Source organism: Numida meleagris, chromosome 4 (genome assembly GCF_002078875.1).
Source record: "Numida meleagris isolate 19003 breed g44 Domestic line chromosome 4, NumMel1.0, whole genome shotgun sequence".
Classification (NCBI taxonomy): domain Eukaryota; kingdom Metazoa; phylum Chordata; class Aves; order Galliformes; family Numididae; genus Numida; species Numida meleagris.
In genome coordinates this window covers 86340242-86352637 of record NC_034412.1, presented here as the reverse complement: position 1 = coordinate 86352637, position 12396 = coordinate 86340242, and the positions used below count along the sequence as shown (strand labels likewise).

The 12396-nt window shown below is 39.4% G+C and overlaps 1 protein-coding gene across 7 annotated transcripts in view; it reads left to right on the top strand.

Moving 5' to 3' along the window:
• The window catches only part of PPP2R2C (protein phosphatase 2 regulatory subunit Bgamma), a 187711-nt gene continuing 175541 nt past the window's right edge, over nt 227–12396 (top strand). For 6 of the 7 annotated variants that reach the window (XR_002438068.1, XR_002438066.1, XR_002438065.1 and 3 more), the window contains exons 1-2: nt 227–379; nt 564–644. Coding sequence is in view for 1 of the 7 variants with exons in the window: in XM_021394905.1 (XP_021250580.1) it covers nt 364–379; nt 564–644 (97 nt within the window). In the remaining 6 variants the exon portion in view is untranslated. Of the gene's footprint in view, nt 380–563; nt 645–12396 lie in introns of those variants that run through there. The other variant, XR_002438071.1, reaches the window with a different exon arrangement.

Sequence of the window (12396 nt, the reverse complement as noted above, 5' to 3'; positions counted from 1 at the left end):
CTAGCCTTGCAGTTGAAACAAGAGCACGAAAGGTTGCCGAGCTCTCGCAGGGCCCCGCAGGGAGGAAGGGCAGGCGGTACCGCCGCGTCGCACCGGGCCCGCTCCGCTCCCCCTCGCACCTGTTGTGGCCGCTGCGGGTCCCGGCGCGTCCAGCCGAGGCTGCGCCGCCTCCGCCGAGAGCTCCGGGTGGAGCCGCCCCTCCTTCCCGTCCGCCCTCCCCCGGCTCCCTCAGCGCCCCGAGGCGGCGCGGCTGCTGCGCCGCCCGCTCCGCTGGGAGAAGGAGGAGGCGGCCCGAGCTAGCGGCGCTGGGAGCAGAGCAAATCACAGTTCAGAGCGCGGGGCACCTTTCGCAGGGCTGCACACATGTCCCAAAAGCAGGGTATTTGGAAATGCTCTCCTTTCTCCCGGTTCTCTGTAGTCCTCTCGCATCCCTCCGTTCCCTTCTCTGCCCCCTTCGTCTCTCCTCGCCCTCCTCCCCAGGGCTGCGGTTCATCCTCTCTCCTCCACCGCTCCCTCTCCCCTCCGGGTGCCCCCGACTGACGGTGCCTTTCCTCCTCCTCCAGTTGGCGCCCCCCCAGGCGAGAGCGCGGTTGACTGGTGCCTCTACCAGCTCAATGGAGCGGCCGAGTTCGAGGTCTCCGAAGGTGAGTAACGGGTGCCGAGGTGGGGTGCAGCCCGGTGGCCATTGCCACGTCCTGCTGTCCTGTGGGCAGCTTGCTGGCTGTAGGCCCATGACCTCGAAACGTGGCAGCTCATTTGGCCTAGTGGGGATGGCTTTGGGTGGTGGAGAGGTTGGCTGTGCCCAGGGCAGAAGGGGAGAGGGGCTCGTGGCGGGACTGCTGAGAGGCTGTGTGCCCCTTCTGCACAGGGGCCTCATGTGAGAACCTCAGCTGGTTGGCTTTTGTGAGGAGGTGTTGGCTTTTGTGCTATGGGCCTAGGTGGCATCGGTCCCCTTGGCGGCTTGGCACTTCTGTTGCTTGTAAGGCTGTGCAGTGTGTGTGGAGAGTTCTTGTGCCTTTGTTGTGTTTTCTTAACTTTGATGAGAGTTGTAACCTGGAGAGTCTCATTTTTGAATATTCCAAAAAAAGGAACAGCCTCCTGGTGCCCGGGCAAGGAAGTCCCTCTGCTTCTGAACCATGTATGCTTTTGAATGTGCACTGTATTTCAACCTAAGTGTTAATGTTTATTTTCCAATACGTCCTACATGTAGAGTTGTGAGTGTCAGCAAGTGTATTTCCGTGTCTCTGCTGATTTTGTTTCCAGTAGGTTAAGTGGAGCTAGGACCTCATCTAGAAGGTGTCTGTTGTTATGTGTATTACTGAGGAGAGTGTGTTGCTGTTTGGGTGGTAAACACATGACAAGTTCAGGCCAGACTGAAAAACTTTCTGGTAGTGAGGAAGGTGAAATACTGTGCTAGACTGGATTCAGGTTAGACATCAGGAAAAGCTTTCCAGTGCTGAAGCCCTAGAGCAGATGAGGTGGGTAAACAGTGAAATCTCACTCACTTGAGATATTTAAAGTTTGATTTGCAAATGTAGGTTGAAGTGAGAAAGCTGCAGATCCTGCCATGGGGCAGGTGGATGGATTAATGATTTGCGGTCTCTTTCAGCTTTATTATGTGTGATTCTGTGGGAAGCCAGGTTTTCTGTTATGTCTATGTCTTGTGTTTTTCTATTTGGAGCGGTGATTTAAACCCCAGAGTACTGATAGTAAGCTACAGCTCAATCAAGGCTTTGGGCTAAGTTTATTTTTTCCTCAAACTATTCCATGGTGGTTTCTATTTGAAGGTTTACTTAATAGTGTGCATAATTACACTCACATGCATACCAAAGAATTCCTTATAATGTGCTGTGATGTGGTGCCTAGGCAATATTTTGTTCTTTCTTTTTTTTCTATTTTTTGTGTGTAACTGCATACCAAACCAGATGTGATGACGATAGTTGGGGGTGGAAATTACATCCGTGTGAGGGAGTGTAATGAGTGAGTGACAGCATTTCTCAAGCATCATAGAAAGTTGAAAACAAGCTTTAAGTTGGCATTTAATTTTATTTGAAGATTTGGATGAGTGGGATATGCTTCTTAACCTTACTTGTATGGGTAACTACCAGTGTTTCAGCACTGCTTGGATAATATTATGTTTTCCTCGAAGCAAGTGTTGTGTTCCTTTGATTTATTGGGACATCTTTTGTCACGTGACAGAATCAACCATGACTTTTAAAATTAGTTTGCTAACCCTGATGTCAGTTTTCTTTAACACTGATAATTTCTGGATGCCCAATTTTACACCATAACATAAATGGAAATCTTGTATGTTTTCTCTTTCTTACTCAGCATGGCAATATGTGAATTTCGGAGGACTGAAAACAGGCTGAAGAACCATAATTTGACCACACAGACTATAGAATCATCATAATCTGCAGGCAGTACGCCCGATTTTGGTTAATAGGCTTATGTATCTGACATGCACTTTGTCCTTCTTCTTTACCGTTTTCCAGAATAAATGTTGTCTACTAAATGCCACTGATATCTAGGGACACGTACAGCAATGTAACCAGCACACTTTGCAGAAGTAAAGAACAACATTTAAAAGGAAGTACTAGAATAACAGGTGGCTTGACCTCTTGCATGATAGTGGTTTGGACAAAGTCCAAACTTCTTATTTTCTGAAGTTTTCCTCTGAAAATTAAATTACACAGAACCAAATAGAACCTTTAGTTTAAAATTGATTGTTTCTAGGACATTCAATGCAGATTTTTTCTTCCATTCTTATCCAAGATCCTTTTACTTTCAAGAAAGGCCATAACAACTGTGATTATAGATGCATTGGTTGGGGCTACCCAATCAGTGAACAGAAGAACAAATTAATATACATTAGATATAATTTTATGTTTGTGTATATATATGTATCTATGTAGATAACCATTTATATACTAATATTTCAAATTCACTGATTCTTCTGGGCACCTCTCGCAGCTTTTGTTACTGAATGTGTGCAGTGGTCTTACAGTACTCTGTCAGTAGGACTTCAGAGCTGTGTTCAGCAACATTTCTGTTTTAGACTAGGAAAGAAAATTATTCTTTTTCCAAAAATAGGCATGTTAGATGAAAAACATTCATTTACATAACACAAAAGCAAAACTGCATATTTCAAATGCAAAGAAAAATAGAGCATAGTAAGTGAAACATAACAATCAAAGCCTAGATAATCATGTTTGATTTAGTCTTGCTTTCTTGAAACAAAACCCTATTTAAAATATTTCTACTTCTATAATTAACGTCTAAGTGCAAAATATATTTTATTCATGCTAAAGATTTCAAAGCACTTTGCTCACATTAAGTGCAGCCTCACAAAAGCTGCATGAGGAATGTTATTAGAGTACCCATCTACGATCTAGCAAGATGAAATATAGAAGGATGTGATTTTTTTTTTTCTTGGAAGAATCATATCATAGAATCATAGAATCATAGAATCATAGAATCATAGAATCATAGAATCATAGAATCATAGAATGGCGTGGGTTGAAAAGGACCTCAAAGATCATCGAGTTTCAACCCCCCTGCTGAGTGCAGGGTCGCCTACCACTAGACCAGGCTGCCCAGAGCCACGTCCAGTTTGGCCTTGAATACCTCTGGGGACGGGGCATCCACAACCTCCTTGGGCAATGTGTTCCAGTGTGTCATCACCCTCTGAGTGAAAAACTTCCTCCTAACATCTAACCTACATCTCCCCGTCTCAGTTTAAAACCATTCCTTCTTGTCCTATCACTATCTACCTTTGTGAACAATCGTTCCCCCTCCTGTTTGTACATTCCCTTCAAGTATTTGAAGGCCACAATGAGGTCTCCCCGGAGCCTTCTCTTCTCCAAACTAAACAAGCCCAGTTCCCTCAACCTTTCTTCATAAGAGAGGTGCTCCAGCCCTCTGATCATCTTGGTGGCCCTCCTCTGCACTCGTTTCAAGAGCTCCGCGTCTTTCTTGTGCTGGGGGCCCCAGGCCTGGGTGCAGATATAGGAGCTAAATGTCTGAGCAGTTAGTACTTTGAACTTACAAAAAGTCAGATCTCATGCTATTTGCCAGAAACGTCTAGTGAACTGTGAGCAGGACTGCTTGTACAAGACCCTTTGCTTTAAGTTACAAATCATATTTACTTCTTGTAAATGTTGTGCAAGTTTAAAATTATGTTTTAGATATTCTGAGAGGTAAATTCAAAACTGTTAGATCTTGTACAGAACATAAATAGGATTACATTCACTAATGACTGTATGCTTAAGAGAAGATTGAGTCAAAATTCATATTGCTAGTTTTCAGTCTTGATAACTCCTCAGAAACTGATGAGTTGAAATTGGTTTACAGTTTAAATTTTCATCCACTTTGTAAATTTATGCTGTTGAGTGACTGAAAAACACAACAGTAGTGCCTTGTGAATCACGTGACGTAAACTTTCCTGATACTTGCTTTGCACTGCTCTACCATTCTCTTTTCTTCCTGAGCAATTTGAAAAGTGAGTCATTGAGTAGGTAAGGCGGATCAAACACTGCTTTTATTGTAAATACACATTTGAAGAATGTACTATTTGAAGGAGCCAGAAGACTTGGGAACTGATGATTTTGAATTCAATCATTGTAAGGTTTATGTGCAATAGTTTATTGCTTACTGTAGTTTTTAGGGACACTAAGTCTGCTTTTGGTTCAGTACTGTCTTTTCCAGTATTACATGAATTCCATGGAAAGCAATTTGATTGCACAAGCTTCCAGCTGAAGTGACGTCCTTGTGGGCCACGTCTTCATTACTCGTGTGTAATTAAATAGGAAGTCTCCATCTGTAGATGTGTTGACACTTCAGTCCTCTTTTGGCTGAACCAAACAACTGATTGTCCTTTGTTTCTTACAAAAAGACATAGTAGCAGCTCTTAGCAGTTTGTCGGCATTTCTTTTGAGGTATGATCACCATGAATGGATATATTTCTGTGAGGCCTTAGTTGAAGGGACATGCTTCACATTTCTGGTCTTCCAGTTGTCCAAATTGGAGTTAGACTGAAATGAACCATGCCTCTTCTGAGCCCCACAGTTCGGGGAGGTACTGGTATACCCATTGCCTCACCCCAGTGTACACTGAGAATACTATTAGGTTGCGTACAGCACTGCAAGGTGCATCACATGGCTTGTCTGCACCCTAATATACCTCCTGATACCATTTGTGTGGATGATATTATTACTCCAATCCTATTTCATACATCCGTGATTATACATTCAGTAACTCCTTGTTTTTCATCTCTCTTCATTGTACAGTCTCTTATGTTGGTGTTTGGTTGGTTAACTATCACTGATGTCTGGGAGCTGCTGCAGTGGAGGAAAAGATCTCTGAAAAGTGCTATCATCATACTGCTCTCATTATGATGGTTTGAGTGGCTGCGGAAGATTAGAGCCAACAGGTGATTCTACACAAGAAAATACGGGTTTTCAATTTGTTGCTGCAGAATCTGATGTGTACTTTCAATATGAAAAGCTCTGTGTTACTATAAACTAAGGTATACTGAGACTATGTTAATTCATCGGATGGCCTTACTTCTAATCATTCTTACCACAAAATAGATTATAACTGTCGATATGGTTATGTATAGTTTTTGTCTTCGTATATGTATGACTTGTGTTTTGTAAAAGTCTTTCATTCAAATGTTTCTGTAGATTGCTATGCAAAATGCTTCTTGAGTGACAACAAAATACTTGAATATACTAATATATAGTTGTTACAAAAACGTAAAGGTGAATGGCTTTTTTAGACCTCTTGTTTATTGTTTCCTAATCTTGTGTTTTGAATCAAAGTTGGTTTAATTTTTATGGAATAAATTAATTCAACGAAGTACATGGAGAAGATTGAACCAGACTGATTTGTAAAGTCTTTGTTTCCACGGTGTTTCTGTTGGAACTTCATACGGGTGCTAGAGTATGTTTTCTCCTAAGAATCATTAAGTATCATTTGACCAAGAAAAATATTTTGTTAACACTTTGTTAATTATTTTCTTCTTTAAATATCTGACTGAAAATTTTAGCTCCTTTTCAGTAATCTGAAGTGTTATTGCTGTTTGGGTGAACCTTGAAAAACATACTAAGCTATTTAAATTTTTTTGCTATGTTTTCAGATTTTTTTTTCCTGTTCTTTTCAAGGACTCACTCCCTCTAACATACTGTATTTGTTTATGTAATCCTCTGTGTCTTTGATGTCTGAAGTTGTAGCCTTCACAATCCCAGTGTCTAGGATGTGGTCTTCAGCCGCATTTTCCTCTCTAATCTCCTATTGATCCTTTTTCTTTCCTTCCAGTCTGCCCCATTGTAATAGCTTTACTTACATAGTCAGTCTTTTTTTTTTCTAGTCTCAGTTGGTTTTGTTTTACTTTCTCTTTGTCCCTTTAACTCTTCTCTCTGCCAAGCTGGTTATGGGGGGGTCTCAGTCCACTGACTGTGGCAGAGTCTGGCAAAGGGGTCTCCCCTCTGTGCCTCTGGAAGTCTGCCATTTGCAGCAGGTGCTTGCACAGCAAATCTTAGCTCTTTTCCCTCTGTCTCTCACTATTTCCAGGTCTCCAAGGCTTACCATTTTATAGGATCTTTTCAGTTCCATCCAAGTAATTCCTGGCAATTTCAGGTTTATTTGTGGTTGAATGATCAAAATTTCCTTGGGTGTTTCAGTTGGCTGCATCCTCTAAGATGCGCTTGGTATACACATCATGAAAGATGAAATCGCACTGTTGTGTGCCTGATTATGCAGGTATTAGCAAGTCAAACATCATGCTTTCAAGTTATCTGGTCCAGAATTTAACAGGAACATCTTTTATGCTCCCTCTTTCTCATTAAATACGCAATCATTTAATTTATGCCATGATTTTGTTATAAATAACAACACTGATGAAGGAAACTGATTTCAGTGGTGCCACAATTTTGCCATTTAAACTAATTTTTATATTTAAATTAAATATTATCATTCAGCATGAATATAAATTGGTATAGAATTGCCTGTTGGTCCGGCTAGGATGCAGACAAATCGCCAAGTCTTCACAAATCCTCCTCTAATGTTATCAGTCAGGTCAGAAACCATTGTGCAGTTTTTGCTGATCTGTATGAAGCTGTTAAACGTGAAGGAAATTCCAAAAAAATAAGATTGTTTTGTTTGAAGAATTTCAACCCAGAAGTTTAAGTTCTACAAATACAAACCCAAAGATCTTTGCTGAGCTGTCAGGGAATTCAACCATCTTTCTGTCCCAGCATATGTCTAAACAGAACTTTTCTGTCCTGAACTATGGACTCCTTATTCAAAACCATGGTATGTAGCTCACGTTTCTCTAAGTTTCTGTGTGATCTCTAGATGGTATGGGACAGAACCCAAAAGAACGAAAGTTATTGTTTACTGGCCAAATTCTGCATCTTGCCATTGAAGATGAATTGTAATTGTTTTCTAGACCAGAAGAGGGAGCTACTTCATAAATTTCCAACAGCTTTAAACGTAACAAAGTCTCTTAACCCTCCTGGGTCTTTTCTATTGGGGTCGGGCGGAGGGTGGAAGACTGAATCCAGAAACTTCTTGTGATGCCTTTTTGTCACTCAGTTCATAGTTTGCTGATTTCTAAGGATTTTTGTTCTAGACTTGCAGGTATATATATTTTTTCTTATAGACTTTAATTTCCTTCAATTTTCAACTGTCACTGTGTTCATCTTCAAATGTAGCGTTTGTAGAGCTCCATAAAACCTTTGATTGATATACTTATTGCAGTTTCTTGTATTTAATGTGATGAGTTCTTTCTAAGCATAGGTTTCCTGACTAGGATGCCGTGGATGTTTACAGGATTTTCTGCAGTGTGCAGGATGAACTTGGTGGTCCATGTGAGATGGATGTTGCTTATGGGGCACTGTACTAGGGTTTGTTTTCTGTGTGAAGAGCATTTCTTCTGTTCGTCTCAGAAAGAAGATACAGATAGTATTTTGAAAGCAGCATTTATAACTAAAATAGCAAAACTAATGCATGCTACCATGTACTTTTTTTTTTTTCCCAAATTTTATTTTAAACTGCAGTGCAACTTGGTTATAGTGAGTAAATATGCCATTTACGAGCTATAAAAGACTACTGAGGTACCAGGAAGAAGCATTTTAGTATGCACTTCCGGTGCTGGTTAGGACTGACTTTTCCAGACATATTCTAAAGTGCATGACTTGCCAAGGTCCCAGTATTTGTTGGTGGAGCACTAGGCTGTTGCGTGCAATAATGACAAGATTTGTCAAAGCTGTCGTACCTCTAGGTTCATTGGTGGTCATTTTCTGTTAAGAACTGATCCAGTGTTGTGACTTCATTTCTTAAGTTAATTAGAGTACTGGGAAACAGATGAGTCTTCTTCCAACTGAATGCTGTGTTCCCTGTGTTGGAGAGCAAAGGAGGATGCTCTTAGTATTTTGAAACTTGTCTTTGTTTTTCATCAAGAGGAGTGGATACAGCACTGTGCTTCATATTTCTTTGTGGGCAGTTACCTTGATAAATTTCATGGGAATTTTGAAATCCCACTGGAACCTTCTTTTGCTGGAGATAAATACAGCATAGTAGAAGTCCTCATAGTGCCGCTGAATGGTGAGAATGAAGTATTTCTTTTGTTATTGCATTCAGTAACATCCTACTGTTGACTAACTTTGGGTTTGCTTTTAGAAAATCTTCAAATATGACTGCCTTCATGGTGAGTCCCACTGGATTCCATTCAAACCTGTGTGGTATTGTCATATGCCCTTCAGGTTATGTATGCAGACTGCTCCTCCACGGTGTTTAGACATTATATTAAGTATTAGTGTACAGCATTCTAAAATTTAAATGTACCAAAATGGAGAATTCTTTTGCTTATTTTTAGCTGTCTTGTAAAACACTTTTGAATTTCTTTTTTTGCATGTACACATGTCAGCAAATGCACACACATGCATACTTTTTTCTTATGTTCATACAACAGTTATACAAAAATCAAAGAATGTTAAATTAGACCAATGAATATGTATTTGACTCTTTCCTCTTTCAGGAGTTTTTAGAATAAATACTATTTATTTTAAATATATAACATTTTACATGTGACACATGGCTATAATAGTTCAAATGTGAAATATTCAACAATATGAAAAAAACTGACCTGTTTTTATTTTCTTAAAACTAACAACCTATTTATGTGTTTTTAGGTCTTTCATAAAACACAGTTTTGTTTCAGAACACGGATATTCCCCAGATGTTTTGGCTATGTTTATTTACAAGCACATTTTATAGAGGCTCATGTCACAATGAATAGCATTGACAGTTGGGAAGATTGCAGGAATATGTAAAGCTTTAACCTCATAAATCTTTCTCCACCTTTCGTGTTAAGTAATTTTCAGAAAATATTCAGAAGTATGATGCAGGAGACAGTTCCATTATTTTAGTTGGAATCATTATGATATTGCAGTTAAAGATGGTGTACTCAGTTTAAAGACAATTAAGTCTAGAAACTAACAGGGTCCAGTGACTTGAGTTTTTAGTTACAGAGGAGGCATGTGTCATTCAAAAGAGACGTGTATTGTTATTTAGCACATTTTCTTTGTCAGTGATGTGCCTCTCCATTTCAAAGATCTATCTTAAGTAATTGCTGTATTTAATAGAATTTTCTCAGAACCCTGAAACTAAAATTATCCACAATTTCTTTGTCAGGTACAAAGTGTAGTAATCTTCATTCTTTTTATATGCAGAATAATTTCTTTTAACTAGGCTCAAATAGCTTCATCTTTAAAGATGCGTGTCTAATAGTAGAAGTGTTATTCTTACAAGACTTAATGGTTTCTTTTTAGGTTTGTCTTACTGAGTAACCTTCTAGATCTCTGAAAGCTTTAACATGAAGGCTGTTTCTGTTGATCAGGTGACTCTTAGTTTAGAAGGTTCTCTGATGAACTCTTGCATTAATACTATAAACTCTGCTTTGAAATTGAGTGCTTGCTCTGGAAATACCTTGTGCTTTGGATTTGGTTCGAAAGAAGCCCTAACTCTTACTGAGTTGCTCAAGTGCGTTCAGAGAAGTGCAGGAAGCTGGTGAAGGAACTAGAACAAAAGGTGACAAGTGGTAGGCTGTGAGGCAATGGCCTCAAGTTATGTTTTGGACATTAGGAAAAGTTTATTTACATTACGTATGGTTAGGCATTGGAACAGACTGCCCAGGGAGGAGCTGGAGTCAACGTACTGAGGGTATTTAAGAGGCGTGTTGATGTGGCACTTAAGGACATAGTTTAGTGGTGGCTTTGCTAGTGTGAGGCGATGGTTGGGCTTGATGATCTTAAGGGTTTTTTCCACCGTAGATTATTCTATGATTCTAACTTGGAGTCCTTCATAATGATATGCAAAGTAGATAGAATCAGTTTTAAATACTTATGAGCTCACATTTTAAGCTTAATTCTTATTTTTCATGCATTTACAGGTTGAAAAATTCAAAACTTGATTTATTTATTTATTTTTAACTTGAGGTTTTTCAAGTGAACAGATAACTTCATTTCTTAGGCTTGGTAGGATATTATTTTCGAGTATGCTGTCTGCTCTATTCTGAGACAGGACAGCACAGTTGTATTTTACTTTTGGCTATTTTTTTTCTGTATTTAATAGAGGTTTTGATCCCACTTGCCCTAGTGGAACACCCACCTTTTCTATTGTAAATGGAAGCTAATTAGTCCCAAGTGCATGGTCAGACTAGCTGTGCATTGTTGTGTGTTCTTCAGAAATGTTCCACTGTGTCTCAGCAACTTTGTGACATTGTCTTGCTTTTTGATTTCCCCTTCTCCCTAAGCTCCTCAACAGTAATTAAAAATCTCACTTAAAAAAAGTGAGATCTATGTTGACTTTTTTTTTGGTCATAGCAACTGTGCAACAGATTTTATTTTAATTTTAAAATTCTGTAATATCAACTTGGTATTGAAGATTTCTAATCTGATGATTTTAGAGGCATAATTGTTCAGTGATGGTTCCAAAATACAGAAGTTTGTTGAAAACCCCCTCCCTTTTCCTGATTATGCCAAAAGACAAGATGTAGTAGTGGGGAAGAGCAAAATGCGTATTTGGGGTCAAAGAAACTGACCTCGAAGTTTGGATTTTTTGTTTCAGCCATGAGACAAATCAGTGTCAGCTAAAGAACATCTCCAGCAGCAGCAAGAGGCTGTGCCTCTCTCCTGCACTGATAAGTGTCTCTGTAGCAGCTTGTGACCTATACTGCATGACAAATGTCTATCCTCAATACTCTTATGGCAGAAATCACTTCCGTTTACTCTATGTTCACAGTGTACTCAGGGTAATGCTCTTGCTGACTGAGGCCAGGCAATACTGGCTATGACAGCCCTGTCACACGCAGAAAGCGCACTCACTTGCGAAGAAGATGGCAATTGTACTTACCCTCTCATAGAACCCTGAAAGGAGGCATGTACTGAAACCTTGAAATTAAAAAGTGGAACAAATAAAAGAAGATGGCAAAAACAAGTTTTCAGTGACATCATTGTGTTTCTGCTATTTCTGTAGGTACCCTCCTGCATTTGACTCATGGGTTTTATGTGGCCCTGTTTTACTTCTTGTATATGCAGTGTGAGAACCATTAGAGCGCTCTACTTTGACAGACACAGCCATGTGTTCTTTCTTTGGTAAGAACAGTTAAATATGTATCCATCCATGTAGGTTCCTTTTTCTGGAAAAATACCCAGCACATACTTAAGGTATGTTAATGTAACATTTTAGTTGAGATGATGGCACAAGTCAAGAAATTCAGAGATACAGTTCCCACAGCAACCATAATTCAACCTCACTGCTGTGAAGGCACAAAAGCCCACACCAAACACCATACAGAATGCTGCCTGTATGCAAGTGTGTGAAATACAGTTGCTAGGAGAGCCATAAATTTTAATTTCCAGAGGTTTTTTTTTTTTTTAGATTCACATTTTGTAGCTATAATTCTTTGTATTTTATGGAAGCAATGCAGTAGTGACAAACTGAGGAAAAGAGGCTGCTTGTAATAGTGTATCTTTTTGCTTTCTTGTAATGTATAACAATGGATTATATTCCTTTACCTGCCTTTTTTTTTTGTAGAGTTTTACTTTATTTCAAAATGAGTAATATTGAATATGAAATATAACCTCACTTACTTCCTTATTTGATTCTATTTCTTTTCTTCATTTAGCCCTACTCCTTGAACTGCTGCGAATGAATCTTATTCATTTGCCTACCAAAGATAAAAAAAGCCTGATATTTATCCAGACTTAGTCCGTCATCTTGTTATTCAAGCACATCCATAATGGAAGATTCCACTATAAGATATCTCAAAGCATATGGAATATATTTCTTTTCAGTATTTATTAGAACTTTGTCAGCTAAGTCTGCCAATTT